Source organism: Myxine glutinosa, unplaced genomic scaffold (assembly GCF_964187855.1).
Source record: "Myxine glutinosa unplaced genomic scaffold, kmMyxGlut1.1 SCAFFOLD_1167, whole genome shotgun sequence".
In the NCBI taxonomy this organism is placed as follows: Eukaryota; Metazoa; Chordata; class Myxini; order Myxiniformes; family Myxinidae; genus Myxine; species Myxine glutinosa.
Genome location: NW_027617262.1, coordinates 53,756 through 68,824, shown reverse-complemented (window position 1 = coordinate 68,824; position 15,069 = coordinate 53,756). Strand labels below are relative to the sequence as shown.

Below are 15,069 nucleotides of genomic sequence, written 5' to 3'. Positions count from 1 at the left end.
TCCATGGTCTTACCAAAGACCGCATTATTCATCAATTTATAAAAGTCTTTCTCAAAATCTGTTTTTGACTCTGTTCTTCTTTGTGTATTAAAATCAATGTACCCCTTTAACCAATGACTTTGATTGAACTTTAGAACCCTGTGGATCTTCTCTACTCTTAGACCTTTTGATAAATATTGTCGCAAATTTCTTTGGTGTAGTACATAATTTTTCTTGTTATATAATGTAGTAAGTAATTTTTCTGTTGATTCACCTATATCAAACGATCGTTGATAATCACTCAACCATTCTTTCTTTGGACTTTCTTTCTCACAAGCAAATGGAAGATCTTTATGTTTGATATGAAGTTCTTCAGGATATTTTAAATCGACCTCAAAATAATAACCAACCTTTGAATCATCCAATTGTTTTTGTGTAGAGATACATACATCTTGTAAAACCTTTGTGTAGTCTTTTTCCTTTACCCATCTTAGTTTCCCATAAGGAAGAGCTTGAGACATTGCCCAGCCATACAAGTTGTTTGCGTCATAGTACATCAAGTAAGAACTCTCTTTCGTTGAATCATAATTTGGAAGATATTTGTTATTTGCTTTTGCGTATCTGCTCGAGCATACTTGTGAAATTCCACCTCTTTTTGCCTTTTCAATCATCAAAAGCATATCGACATCGGTTATCAAATCCAAATCTTGTTTTGTCATTTTCAACATCGCGCTCCAAGCCAATCCAGGTGCTGTGTAGTAGTGAGCAGGATCCAATCCATATCCAGTGCGACAAACAGATCTAAAGGCTTCAAATACATCGGCCAATAAAAGCACATCAGTTTTGAGATACAAATCGTGATACTCACCAAGATTCTTGATGTTATATTTTTCCCAAACATTTTGTGCGTGTACATAATCTTTATCAGATATATGACTGTTGTTTAATTTGTTATCGAAATTTTCTTTTAAAGGAAGTTGTGTTTCATTGAATCTCTCAAATGAGTCCATATAGTCATAGGGGTAAATTCCCTTTTGTGTTAGAAAATCTTTATCTGAAAAATACTCTGAAAGACATGGAAACTCTTTTAGATTTTGAACCAAGTTAGCCAATGGACTTGCCATGAATTTAAATGTATCAAGAAATCTGATATGAGTAATAGGAGATGTGTGAATTGTTTTTGTGAATGAAATGTATTTCTGATCTGTGTTAGGAATTGCTGAAATGTGTCCAGATGTCTTTGAAAGTTCATTAATAAATAGATGCGTATCATAATGAGCATTGTTATGAAGAAAGACAGGAATGAAAGAGGGGAGTTGATAATTAATATTACAACTTTGATGAGCTGGACCTCTATATTTACCAGTGAGATGACAATGATCTCTAACCTTTAGACCTTCACCAATTTTTTCCTCACAAATATGACAAACATTGTTTTTTCTAAATTCCCTTTTCTGTTCACTCGTCAAGGACATTGGTTTATTAGTTTCTCTCATTATCTTGGTTAATCGGACACAGTCTTTTTCTAGTCGTTTCACAAACTCATCTGGGGTATTTGAGCCTCTATACTCCTCTAACTTGTTATATTTATCACCAACGGATGATTTGATATAATAACAAAAACCGCAAGGAGTATGTTTTTGATATTTATTTGTGTATGAATCTTTTGGATCTGGAGAAGCAGTATCTATTTTTTCTAGAATACTTTCAAAATCAGCATATATAACAAATGGATGTTTGATCTTTTTCTTTTCATCTTTGAATGTGATATTTGAGCCTTCTTTAGGCATATTGATTACCGTTGATTTATGTTCACCACAATAATTTGAATGTTTATCTAATCTTTCTTGTGTATGGAAGAAGTTAAGACAACGCAAACAAATATATATTTTATTTGTTCTTTTACATACTTGTGGTTTTATTAATTTAGCAATATCTTTAATGTATGTATAATGTGAATTTTCCTCTGTATTAAAATATAGAAGATTAATATGAGTTTGTTTACAATTGTCAGAAAGCTTTAAAACCTGAATGCTGTTTGTTTCTGTTAGACCATAAACATTAACTGATAAATTATTTATCTTTTCAAATTTAGGAATATCATTTAAAGCCATCGGAAACTTTAGATCTTTCGTATTTAATGTATTCTCATATTTTTTATAATGAGATACTCTTTCATCATGAAAATGTGGAGGATGTAAGTGTGCTAGAATAGACCAGAGAAAACATTTATTGTCTTTATTTTTGATATTGATAACTGCTTTTCTATTTTTGATAACACTGGGTAAATCAATGTAGGAAGAAGCTTTTAGAGGATCTGATTTAAGAATATGAATGTCTATGTAAATAATTTTTCCTATATTGAATCCACTTCCTACGATTGAATTATCCACATCTTGCTCTTGTTTAATAAGTTCATCATAGACTCCTGATGTTTTAAAATCTTGATATGAAGATATAAAGTGTGGCTCAGTTCTCATGTATGGTGTATCTATAACTCCTTCGTCCTTTGTCATTTCTAATTTTACTCCCATATAAAATTTAAGTGGTTTCATTTCTTTTAGTGTTTTTTCAATCAATGTTTGAACAGCAGGTTTAACTATTTCTACAGCATCAACTATAGACTCTGGTTCAGGAGGTTTGAAGTTAAAGACTCTTATTTTAATATGTTCTTTGAATGCGCCATCAGAGTTTTTAGTTGTGATAAAATTTGATAAATGTAGAATTGTTTTAAGATGTATTTCGAAGCCTTTCTTGAGGATATTTTTATTACATGCAGAACAGTGTTTTGTTTCCTTCTGAATAGGAGATAGTAGGTGAAGTAGATTAAATGTGTGTTTGTTAGTTTTAAGGTGTCTTTTGTAGTGTTTATATTCTTGTTCACAAACATCACAATACGTTGCTTTGATCATATTTATTTATATAGTAAAATTATACTTAAAACAAAGTGCCTTTTTAGAGGCTTTTTAAAAGATGAAACTGTGCTTAAAGTAAAACACCTTTGAGCTTTTCAACTCGTTTTATGTATATAACTTTACTTAAAGTAAAACACCTTTGAGCTTTTCAACTCGTTTTATGTATATAACTTTACTTAAAGTAAAACACCTTTGAGCTTTTCAACTCGTTTTATGTATATAGCTTTACTTAAAGTAAAACACCTTTGAGCTTTTCAACTCGTTTTATGTATATAACTTTACTTAAAGTAAAGCGTCTATGTATTAGCCAGAAAGTTTAGATACTCTAGTTCATCAATTTCAATTTCACTATCTGAGTCATCAATAAAGCTACTCTCATAACTATCATTTGAACACAAACTATTAGTATCATAACTATCTTCAGATCCTAGACTCTCAGTATAATAACTCTCAGAGTATTGACTGTTAATATCACTCATTTACATACCATTAAACTTCCATCAATATCTATATATTTTCTTTCATTAGAACTAATAACCACAATATTTTTTACATTAAATGTTATTTTCAAATAATCTCTAATAATCAGAGTACGGAATGATAGTTCACCACTAATATTCATATTATTAATTTCACCCACATCTTTGGGTCTATTAAAGAATATACAAATGTTTCCTCTAGAATCGTTGATGGTCTTATCATTCATTTTCAAAGCTTCTTTATCAATGACCTTTTCAAGCTTTGAGTAAATTGTTAGTAGTAGTGGAGAAACTTTTGTCAAATTTACTTTAATAGAGTTATTAATTAACATAGCTTGTCCCGTAAATTTAATAAAAGGACACATGTTATTCTCCATTATGGGTTTAATCCAAAAATTTCCATATTTATCTTTGTTCAATTTAACATCTTTGACATATTTTTCTATATCTTCCACCGAAGTAGAGATTGATTGAAATTTGTCTTTTGTGTTTTGAAACATTGTATTTATTAGCTAATAAATTTGCGTTTAGTTTAAGTAAAGTTATATACATAAAACGAGTTGAAAAGCTCAAAGGTGTTTTACTTTAAGCACAGTTTCATCTTTAAAAAAGCCTCTAAAAAAGGCACTTTGTTTTAAGTATAATTTTACTTTATAAATATGATAAATTCTGAAGGATATTTAGAATTTCCAGACTCTCCATATGATAAATTAGAGAATTGTCCGGCTTGTGGTAGAGTGGGGCTTAATACAGAATCAGAAGCATATAAACAATGTATTTTCTGTGATTATCTTCTAATTAATGATAATAAAAAATATAGAAAAATATATAACTCTTTTAAATTAGAACCAAAAATGAATTACTTTACAAGATTAATAAGAGAGATGAATGTTAAGTATTATGGTGATAATACACCATTTCTTACAAGGGAAGAGACTATTTGTATTGAGGAAATGTATAAGGGTTTAATGATATTTATTATTCAAAATAATTTTAATGGAAATGTTAATACAAGATACTATATAAACAAAATAATGGATTATTTTGAAATTAAACCTGAACTCAGGATAAAATATAGAGTTTCTCAAAAAACTCAAAAAAAGTTAGATGACTTGTTTTCCAAATATATAAATGAATGATTTTTTACCTGTTTGGGAAAATAAGATAAAATTTAATAACCATAAAAATCTTCCAAATTCATTGAGATGTCTAATAGTCGGTTCAAGCGGATGTGGAAAAACCTGTTTACTTTTAAAGATGCTCCTTAGTCCTAATTTTTTAGATTATGATAATTTAATAATTTTTACAAAGTCAAGTTTTCAACCTGAGTATCAACTACTCTCACAGGGTTTTAATGCGGGTCTTAAAAAGGAAGACATTATCGGTTTATTTAAACTTCAAAACAAACTAAATGATTATAATATTGATGATATAATACAATTATTTTGTGATACACAGAAATCAAAATCAAAACCAAAACCCATAACTTGTATTCTCAGTGATAATACGGATGATATACCTTCACCTCAAGATTTAGATAAATCAAAAAAGAACCTCGTTATCTTTGATGATTGTGTTAATGAGAGAAACCAAACAGTAATGGATAGCTACTATACAAGAGGGAGACATTCTTCTTGTAATTGTATTTATCTTAGTCAGTCATATTTTCAACTCCCTCGGCGCTCAATAAGAAACAATGCTAATACTTTTATTTTATTTAAGTTAAATTCAATAGATACAAATAATTTTTGGAGAGATAATTGTTCTACATTACGTAGTAAGAAGGAATTTGAAAATAATATGAAACACACGATTGGAAAATATAAATATATTGTTGTGAAACAAGATGAGATACTAAATGATATTTTTCAATAAATAAATACAGAAAATGAATACCGAAGAAAGAGTAAGAAAGTTTAAAGAACATCAAGAGTTGGTTTCAAAAGTTGTAAAGCAACAGGAAGACATAAAGAAGAAAAGGAGACAGAAACTAACTGGTGAAGAAGCCTTTGAAAGAAAACAAGAGAAATTTTTTAAACCACTTTTAAAAACTCAACAAACGATTTCACCTACAGTTCCCACGGTAGAATTTACTCCAAAAAAATTTCAAATGCTCAAAGATTTTAGTCAAATGACAGAGCAAGAACTTAGAGAATTAGAATATGATGATGAAGGATTATTTCGGCATCTTGAGAAGGTAAATAAACTTTCCAATTATATTGTAGAAGCTCTTCAAAACAATGAATATTTGAAGGGTTCAAAAACCAGAGCAGGTCTCATTCCAACAGAAGAACCAGCACAGTTCCATCTTGTGAAAGAAAAGTTATTGATATTTAATGATAAATTGGTGTTCTTAAGTTCTGACCAACCAAATGTTGAATTAACCCCAAGATTAATGTTTCTTCTAACAAAAGATGGACATTCTAATTCACCTTATTTTGATGAACCGCTTGATATGGAAAGAGAGGAAGATAGAGAGTATATTGAGTTGCTAAACGCACTTGATTATGGAGTTTCTGTTGCTGGTAAAAGTAAGAAGAATGAGAAGGAGAAACATATTATTGATGCTTTAAGTAAGCTTGGTTCGGGTGTTAGTTTTCTTCCAAATGACCCATCACAATTAGTTAATAGGTTATTATTGTTGTTAGGTAGTAAGAAGGCTGGAAACAACAATTGTTTTAATGAAGCATCCGCCATTTTAGATCAGTTGATGAATATGAAAATAATTAATAAATGTCAATACAAAGATATTTTATTAGATATTAAATAAGATGAGAAGCACAATTCTTAGTTTTAATTTCACAACGAGTGATTACACAGCTTCATTCCCTTACCCACTACAACTTGACCCCAAAAAAGAATATGAGGCTTCTTTGTTGTCAATGGAGACTTACAATACCCTTTTTAATATCACAGAGAAAAACAACAAGTTTAGTTATAATCCAGGAAGTGGATATAAAACTATAACCGTTTCACCCGGTGCTTACGAGATTTCTCAAATATCTTCAGAAGTCTCTCGCCTTATGAAAGAAAAAGGTGATGAACCAAAAAATATTGTAATAGATATTCAAAAACACACTTCAAAATCAACTATTAAACTTAAAAATAATTATAAAGTTGATTTCACGATTGAAAATTCGTTCAGAGAGCTATTGGGGTTCTCTTCTAAAAAGATTGAAACTAACGGGACGTCTTACAGTGATAATGTCATTCAAATATCCTCCGGTATAAATTCAGTATTAATTCATTGTGATTTGATTGATGGTGCTTATAACGATGGAATAAGAACAAATACAATATTTTCATTCAGCGCATACTCAACCCCGATTGGTTATAAATTTAATATGGAACCAAAAAATCTTGTCTATTTACCTGTGTCAGGAAAAACCATATACAGAGTAAATTTTAGGATAACCGACCAAGATAATCGTATGATATCCTTTAATGATGAAATTATATCCATCAGAATTCACCTACGTGAAGTTTTTCAATAAATAAATAATGGTTATTGTGAGAAAACACGAGTTGGGAAAATATAAAATAATTACAGGGGATGGGATGTTCCTTTCACCATACTATAAGGGTGAAGGTATGTTTCTTGGGAGAGGATACTATAAACCAAAGAGACAACGGGGTGTGGGACATCAATTTAGAAATAAAGGAGATGGGATAATTGATACTCTAATGGGTATTGGTTCAACCATCCTTAAACATAAAGACCTAATTGGTTCAACTGCTTCAGCCGTGGGCTCAGTTGCGGGTGCTATAAAGAGTATAAAAGATGCTCAAAAGGAGTCTCATAAATTACAAGCAATCAAAGAAATTAAAAAAGGTAAAACTCAACTATCTTCACAAGAACGACAAAAAATCATTAAAATACTTGGGTCAGGGTTTCAACGATTTTAATGCTATATAAATACAAGTATGGAAGCGATTGATAGTATCTATGATTTGGATGATACGATTATCATTTCAAACTCTACTAAAAAGGAAGACTATTTTAAGGTAAATGCTATAACAGGAACAGACTGGAATTCAAACGGAACAAAAAGTTTTGAAATAAATAATCAACAAACTTACTTGAATATAGCTGATAGTTTCTTGCTGTGTAAATTTAAATTCACTAAGGCTGCGAATAATACTAATGCTACACTCGTAAATGATTTCTTCTGGAAAATGTTTGATAGTGTCCGCCTGTATATTGGAACACAAGAGGTTGAAGCGGTTGATTATGTCTCTGCTATATCTGAAATGATGAAATTTACACTATATTCGTTTAGTGATAGAATGGGTAAGGGAGCTGTTGAAGGTTTTATTCCTGATATGTCAACGGGAACAAATGCTGACCCTGGTTATAGTCAAAGGAAGTCAATGTATAATGATGATACAAAAGCAGAGAATAGTTTTACGGTAGCAGTACCTCTGAAAGGTATATTTGGATTTTGTGATTATGATAAAGTTTTGTATGGGCTTAAAATTAGATTTCAACTACAAAGGAATGATAATGTAAATAGGTTGCTTTTTGGGGATGAAAATGCTTTTGGAGAAAATAATAAATTTGTTATTAATGATTTGTGTTGGTATATCTGTGAATATACTCCTAATCTTAAAACGGAAGAGATGTTAAATAGAAGACTTAACTCAAAGAAACCGCTAAATGTATCATACCTTAAAAGAAGATGTCAACACGTTAAACTGGAACACACTACCTACACTTGGAATTTGGGTGTTCTTGAAGGAAAGCCACGATACCTCTGGCTCATTTTAAAAAAACCAGATGGAGAGGAGGGTACTAATAAGAATAATGCGCTGAGTGATAATGCTAAGGTGAAACAACTTCGGGTTTCTCTTGATGGAACATTTTATCCGCGAGATAGATTGGAAATTGATTGGGAAAAAAATGATTATGCGGAAGCCTACAAGTCCTACCAAAAGGTGTGTGAAAGTAATGGTAATAATGAACCTATTTTGGATATGGTTGCGTTTCAAAAACTTTATACAATCTACGCAATTGACCTGAGTTCTCAAAAGGAAACTATAAAGTCTAATAGAGTGGATACTTCTCTATACATTGAAAGAGGAGAGAATGAAGAAGTTGATGCTTATTGTTTGCTTTTGGAGGAAACAGAATTACAGATTAATACAGATAATGGTGTTATGATTAATATCACATAGGTGGGTTTTTCTCATAAATAAATGGTAGGGGTATATGTTAATCAAATCAATCTTGATAAATTAACATCTTGTATTCAAAATCAAAAGCCTTGTATTATTAATGTTAATACATTTCAAAGAAAAGGAGCAGTAAGAATTGATGTTTTACTCACAAGAGAGCAGGTGAAAACACTAAATGATGCTGGATCACTTAAAATTAAAATGACAAAACCTATGTTAAAGAAATATTCAATAGACGAGTCAAGAGGAGGATTTCTCCCATTTCTAATTCCTTTATTTGCTGGTTTAAGTGCGGCGGGAGCATTGACTGGTGGTATTTCAGCAGCGATAAAAACTGCTAACGAAAGGAAGGCACAACTAAAAGCTCAAAAAGAATTGGAAAGACATAACAAGGAGTTGGAGAAACAAATTAGTGGAAGTGGTGTAATTGTAGATTTTGCTCAAAAACTTGAAAGTCTACCTGATAAAGCTAGATTGTTAGTTGGAGATATGCTTTCCTCTATCGCTCAAGCGGGTGTTAAACTAACTAAACGGGGTAATGGATTGTATCTTTCTCATAAATAAATGGATAAATGGTTTAAACAATTTGGAAAGAATACAACGTCAAATATAGAACTAGCTAAGTATTGTAAAACACTAAAAATTGATAATGTGGTTATTTGTATGAGAGATGAATTAATACATATAAATAAGAATACAAAGAATATTATTATGAATTTAGACACACAGAATGGTTCTCATTGGGTTTGTATTCATAATAGTCAGGATAAATATTATTTTGATAGTTATGGTATGCCACCACCTGTTGAAGTAATACAATTCTTACAGAATGGTGTTTATCAAACATTTCAAGTTCAAGAAATTAATTCTAAATGTTGTGGTCAATTATGTTTATATGTATTATTTCAACTCAACAATAATGAAAATTTTTATGATATCATTTTTAATCTAATATAAATGACTTATGTTGGAAAAGATGGTTCTATCTTTGGAAAATCCTCTCAGGATATTGATTTATCAAATTATTATACAAAGGCACAGGCTGAACGACAAAAATATAGTGTAAGTAAAAATATTAATATGAAGAATACTTATAAATTAATCAATTATCCAAACCCTACAGATGCGAATGACTTAATTAGATTAAGTGATTTATCACAATATATATTTTTAAAGAAAACAGCACGTTTTGTTAAACAAGTAAAATTTACAACCACAACACCTGGTTATACTGACCATACACCTTTCCTCATTGAATTTAACTACCTGCTTACAATTGAATTTTATAAAGAAGGACATTTAGTTAATATGCGAATTAATAAATGGGGGTATGATATGCCTGATTTAGGGTATAATTGGTCTTTTTCAATAAACATAGAAGACCTACATGATTTAAATCAGTCTCGTAAAGAAGAATATTATCCACTTGGTGAAGATAAGGATTTATGTGGAAGTACAATTAGTAAACAACAAATACGTGATTTTAAGAAAAGAAAAATATATGATAGTATAGCGATGGTTCGCATGACAAAGAAGGAAGGTAATGAGATAAGGATAGAAAGCCGAGGAATACAAACCGATTTGGTAGTGGGAAGATGGGGTGGTATTACCTGTCATAATATTAATCTCACATATATTTCTGATACATAAATGGCAGGAAGAAGACTACAAGAGAATTATAATTTTTGTATTCAAGGATACCTACAAGAAAAGGGTGCTCGGTATTACATACCTTATGATTTGGAGCATATACATGGGAATTTTGTCATTAAAAACTGGCCTTATACTGATATTGTTAAACCCACAAATAGAGACTTGTTTAAAATATTAAATAAAAATGAACTTCTCAAAGTTATGAAATATAAAACTCTTTTAGAAATCGTCAACAAATCTTATTGGTATCCTATTATGAGAAAAATAATTATAGATACAAGAATATCTCAAAATCCAGATGAGTATATGTATAATATTCTTTGGGGTTCAAACTCAAGGGTAGCAAGGGATGAGGAAGGAGTTGAAGAAGAGAAGGAGGAAAGAGAGAAAAAGGAGAAGGAGGAAAGGGAGAAAAAGGAGACGGAGGAAAGGGAGAAAAAGGAGAAGGAGGAGAGGGAGAAAAAGGAGAAGGATGAAAGGGAGAAAAAGGAGGAGGAGAAGGAGAAGGAGGAGAGGGAGGAAAGAGAGAGGGTGGAAAAATATAAAAATATGACCATTCCTGAGATTAATGAAAGATTGAAGGTATTACGGCAAATAAATAAATCTCAACGCACTGAAGAGGAAAATAAAGAATTAATGACTCTTACGAACATATTGGTTTTTAAATTTGCTATAATGAATTCAGAGCGCAGATATACAACATATAGTTGATGATGTTGGTGTTATTGACTTTAGTTAGTTTTATTTGTAAATAAATGGAGGAGAGAGTGAAGCCATTTCTAAGGATTCTTTATGTTTTAAAAATCAAGATAGAAATGTATATGTTGAAAACCAAAAAGGTTTTGGCACTATGTAGGACTTTTTCTCATAAATAAATATGAGTTATTGTCTCAAATGTAAAAAGAAAACTAAATCTAAAAATATCTCTTATGTTAAAGCTAAAAATAATAGAGTTTATCAAAAAGGAATATGTCAAGTGTGTGGCTCTAAAAAGTGTCAATTCATCTCTCCTAAAAGTGGAGGAGACATACAAAAGTTTTTGTCAGGTAGCAAATTTACAACAACTGGAATTCCAGGGGAATTACACCTTCCAGGGTATTCTTTCTGTGGCCCAGGAACAAACTTGGATAAAAGATTAGATGAGGCTGACAATCCTAAACCTTGGTCTAAACCTACAAATAGGGTTGATGAAGTGTGTATGAAGCATGATATTGCTTATGGGAAAACCACTACGTTGACTGAAAAACATAAAGCCGACAGAGAAATGTTGTATAATTTGTCTTTGATACAAAATCCAACGTTGAGAGAGAAAGTTGATAGGTTTATTGTGAGAAATTTGATAAATGCTAAATTGAAACTTGGCCTTGGTTATTCACCCTCAAAAAACTATTAGGCTCTCATGATGTCATCAAGACTGAGGAGCTTTTGGCTGATGAATTACATAAACCTATAATCACAAAGTTTAAAAGAAGGAAAGTTTATTCTAAATACACCGACCACATATGGTCCGCTGATTTAATTGAACTAAAAAATGATAAGGGATACAAGTATGCTTTAACCGTTATTGATTTGAGGAGTAGATTTGCTTGGGTTGTTCCTTTGAAAAACAAGAGAGGTTATACTCTGATGTTAGCCTTCCAACAGATATTTAATAAAAGTAAAAGAAAACCAAAGAAACTGTGGACCGATGAGGGAACAGAGTTCTATAACAAAATATTTATGAAATTTCTTAAGGGGGAGGGTATTAAATTATACAGCACCTTTAATGAAGGAAAAGCAGTTGTTATTGAGCGTTTTAATCGTACTTTGAAAGAGAGGCTATATAAAAAATTCACACAACTCGGTTCTCAAAAATGGGTGTATTTAATTCAGGGTATTGTAGATAATTACAATAATACCGTTCATTCATCAACAAAATCAAAACCATCAGAATCATTTACAAAATTAGAATATGAAAAGGAGATTAATTTGAGAAAACCGAAGTTCAAAGTTGGTGATATTGTAAGAATATACAGATGGAAAAGCCATTTTGAGAAAGGTTATACAAAAAAATGGACTAATGAATTATTTAAAATCGTTGATGTAATGGATACAGTCCCTTGGACCTACAAATTATATGATTTAAATGGAGAAGAAATCTTAGGGTCATTTTATTCACAGGAATTACAAAAAACAAAGCTGATAACCCTTGAAAATAATAAATAAATAAAAAAATGTAATGGGGATACGTTTTTAAATCTGTGAACCCCAAACACAGAATCCCACAACTTTTTAGTTGGGGCTTAACTTTTGTGTGTATAACGGGGATACGTTTTTAAATCTGTGAACCCCAAACACAGAATCCCACAACTTTTTAGTTGGGGCTTAACTTTTGTGTGTATCATGGGGATACGTTTTTAAATCTGTGAACCCCAAACACAGAATCCCACAACTTTTTAGTTGGGGCTTAACTTTTGTGTGTGTGTGAGTGGGTCATAATAATGTACAAACCCTAACCCAACCCCCACATTAAAACACCATATTTGTTAGTCAAAACAACTGAATCCATTACATCAACCATTAAAAAAAGTTCTTAACTCCATCTCTTTGTATGACCTTCCAATTCTATTTATCTTTTCCCAACTTTTTAAAAACAATTCAATGATAATATAAGATAAATGAGTCTGTGAGGTTTGACATTCATTCAAAAATTCACCTCACATCCAGAACGCTAACCCAACCCAATCCCTAACCCATCCCCATCCCTTACCCAACCCATCCCTAACCCTCACATTCAAAATCCCAACCCTAACCCAACCCATCCCTAACCCATTAACCCAACCCCATCCCTAACCCTCACATTCAAAATCCCAACCCTAACCCTAGCATAATCTTTTTTTCCTTTTCTTTTTTTAATACGTATTTCAATATTTTTTTAAAATGTTTTTTAATACGTATTTCAATATATATATTTTTCCTCTTCCTCCAATTCTGTCTTTCAAGGCTTTCAAGTTGGAAAAAGTAGAAATGGGAAGAAAGTATTTTCCAGCATCTTCTTCCCCGAACTTTCTTGATATTGCTGAAATACATGTAAAAAAGAAATATATTACTTATCTAATATTGAATGAAATAACATATACTTTAATTGATTATTAATCAACTGAACTTACCTTAAATCAAACGTCATTAAAGAAAGAACATTGTTCATTGCTTTAGAATCCAAAGAGCCTCCAAGGTAAAACTCTTTCGTTGGATTATCAAGGTAAAACTCGTTCTCTTGGTCATGGTCTTTAAACAAATCGATCATTTCACCCCAGGTTGTGGCAAAAGTGGTATTTTCATTTTGAATCTCAGATACAATTTCCTGTGAGAGAAAATAACAACGTATTAATTAATTATTTTTTACATTTAATACACAATTATTATATGTATATTAAAATAAAATATTACCTTCATTGATGAGAAATTTGAATCGAGTTTATCAAGGTGAAGGTTTAGCTCCACACAGCTAGAGTCTCCAAAACGAAACCAGTTTTCAAAGTCTCCAAGGTAAAACTCTTTTCCTAATTTTATGAAATTTAGTGAGTCTCCAAGGTAGGCTCCACAGTTAGAACCATCTAGGCAGACCTCATAATTTGTTTTTCCCAAATTTAGTGAGTCTCCAAGGTAGGCTCCACAGTTAGAACCATCTAGGCAGACCTCATAATTTGTTTTTCCCAAATTTAGTGAGTCTCCACGGTATAACTCTTTGGCTGGGTCATCAAGGTAGAACTCGTTCTGTGGGTCTTGGTTGTTCAAAAGGTCTTCAAACAAATCAATCATCATTTCACCCCAGGTTGTGGCAAAAGTGGTATTTTCATTTTGTATCTCAGATACAATTTCCTGTGAGAGAAAATAACAACGTATTAATTTAATACAATATTATTATTTATATAAATCAAGCTCTATGAATATTAAAAGAAACTTTGCTGACTCTTACACGAGTCTTATCTAAAAAAAAAAAAAAAAAAAAAAAATACAAAAAAAAAAAATACAAAAAACAAACAAAAAAAAAATACAAAAAAAAAAAATACAAAAAAAAAATACAAAAAAAATACAAAAAAAAAAAAATAAATACAAAAAAAAAAAAAAATACAAAAAAAAAATATACAAAAAAAAAAAAAATTCCAAAAAAAATACAAAAAAAATACAAAAAAAATATATATATACAAAAAAAAAAAAATACAAAAAAAAAAATCCAAAAAAAAAATACAAAAAATACAAAAAAAAATATACAAAAAAAAAAAAAAAAAAATACAAAAAAAAAAAAAAAATACAAAAAAAAAAAAATAATAAATAAATAAATAAATAAACTTACCTCCATTGATAAGAGGTTCGAGTCCAGTTCATCAATCTGAAGGTTGAGCTCCACACAGGTAGTAGGACTCCAAGCAATGTCAAAGTTATCCAACTCCTTTTCAGCATAGTAGTCCATTCTCAAGTGAAGCAGAAAGTGTGTTTGAAAAGGCCTGTGTGGTTAGTGCCTTTTATAAGAAAGACTGGGTGTGTCATTTCCTGTGGAAATTCCCTTGGGCAAGTGTGGGCAAGTCTGGGCAAGTCTGGGCATGTCTTAACTGGAAATGATGTAATGTCTCAACAGAAAATGATGTAATGTTTCAACAGAAAATGATGTAATGTTTCAACAGAAAATGATGTAATGTTTCAACAGAAAATGATGTAATGTTTCAACAGAAAATGATGTAATGTCTTAACTAAAAATAATGTAATGCTGGAGAGTTTATAAAGTGGGTGGGCTTTAGTAAAACGTGGGCGGGGCCTACCAAAACGGGGCGGGGATTAACAAAAAGTGGGCGGAGCTTAACAAAAAGTGGGCGGGGCTTAGCAAAAAG

The 15,069-nt window shown here is 30.9% G+C and overlaps 1 protein-coding gene across 1 annotated transcript; it reads right to left on the bottom strand.

The window, feature by feature from the left end:
* Positions 1–13,061: 13,061 nt before the first annotated feature.
* On the bottom strand, positions 13,062–14,654 carry LOC144889150 (uncharacterized; the record flags this gene model as incomplete). The annotated part of the gene is made up of 4 exons (XM_078769099.1): positions 14,538–14,654; positions 13,631–14,062; positions 13,351–13,544; positions 13,062–13,259 (listed from the first exon to the last, which is right to left on the bottom strand). Coding segments are annotated over exons 1-4 (941 nt in total), but the record flags the coding sequence as incomplete, so codon positions are not given.
* Between the last annotated feature and the right edge of the window lie 415 nt (positions 14,655–15,069).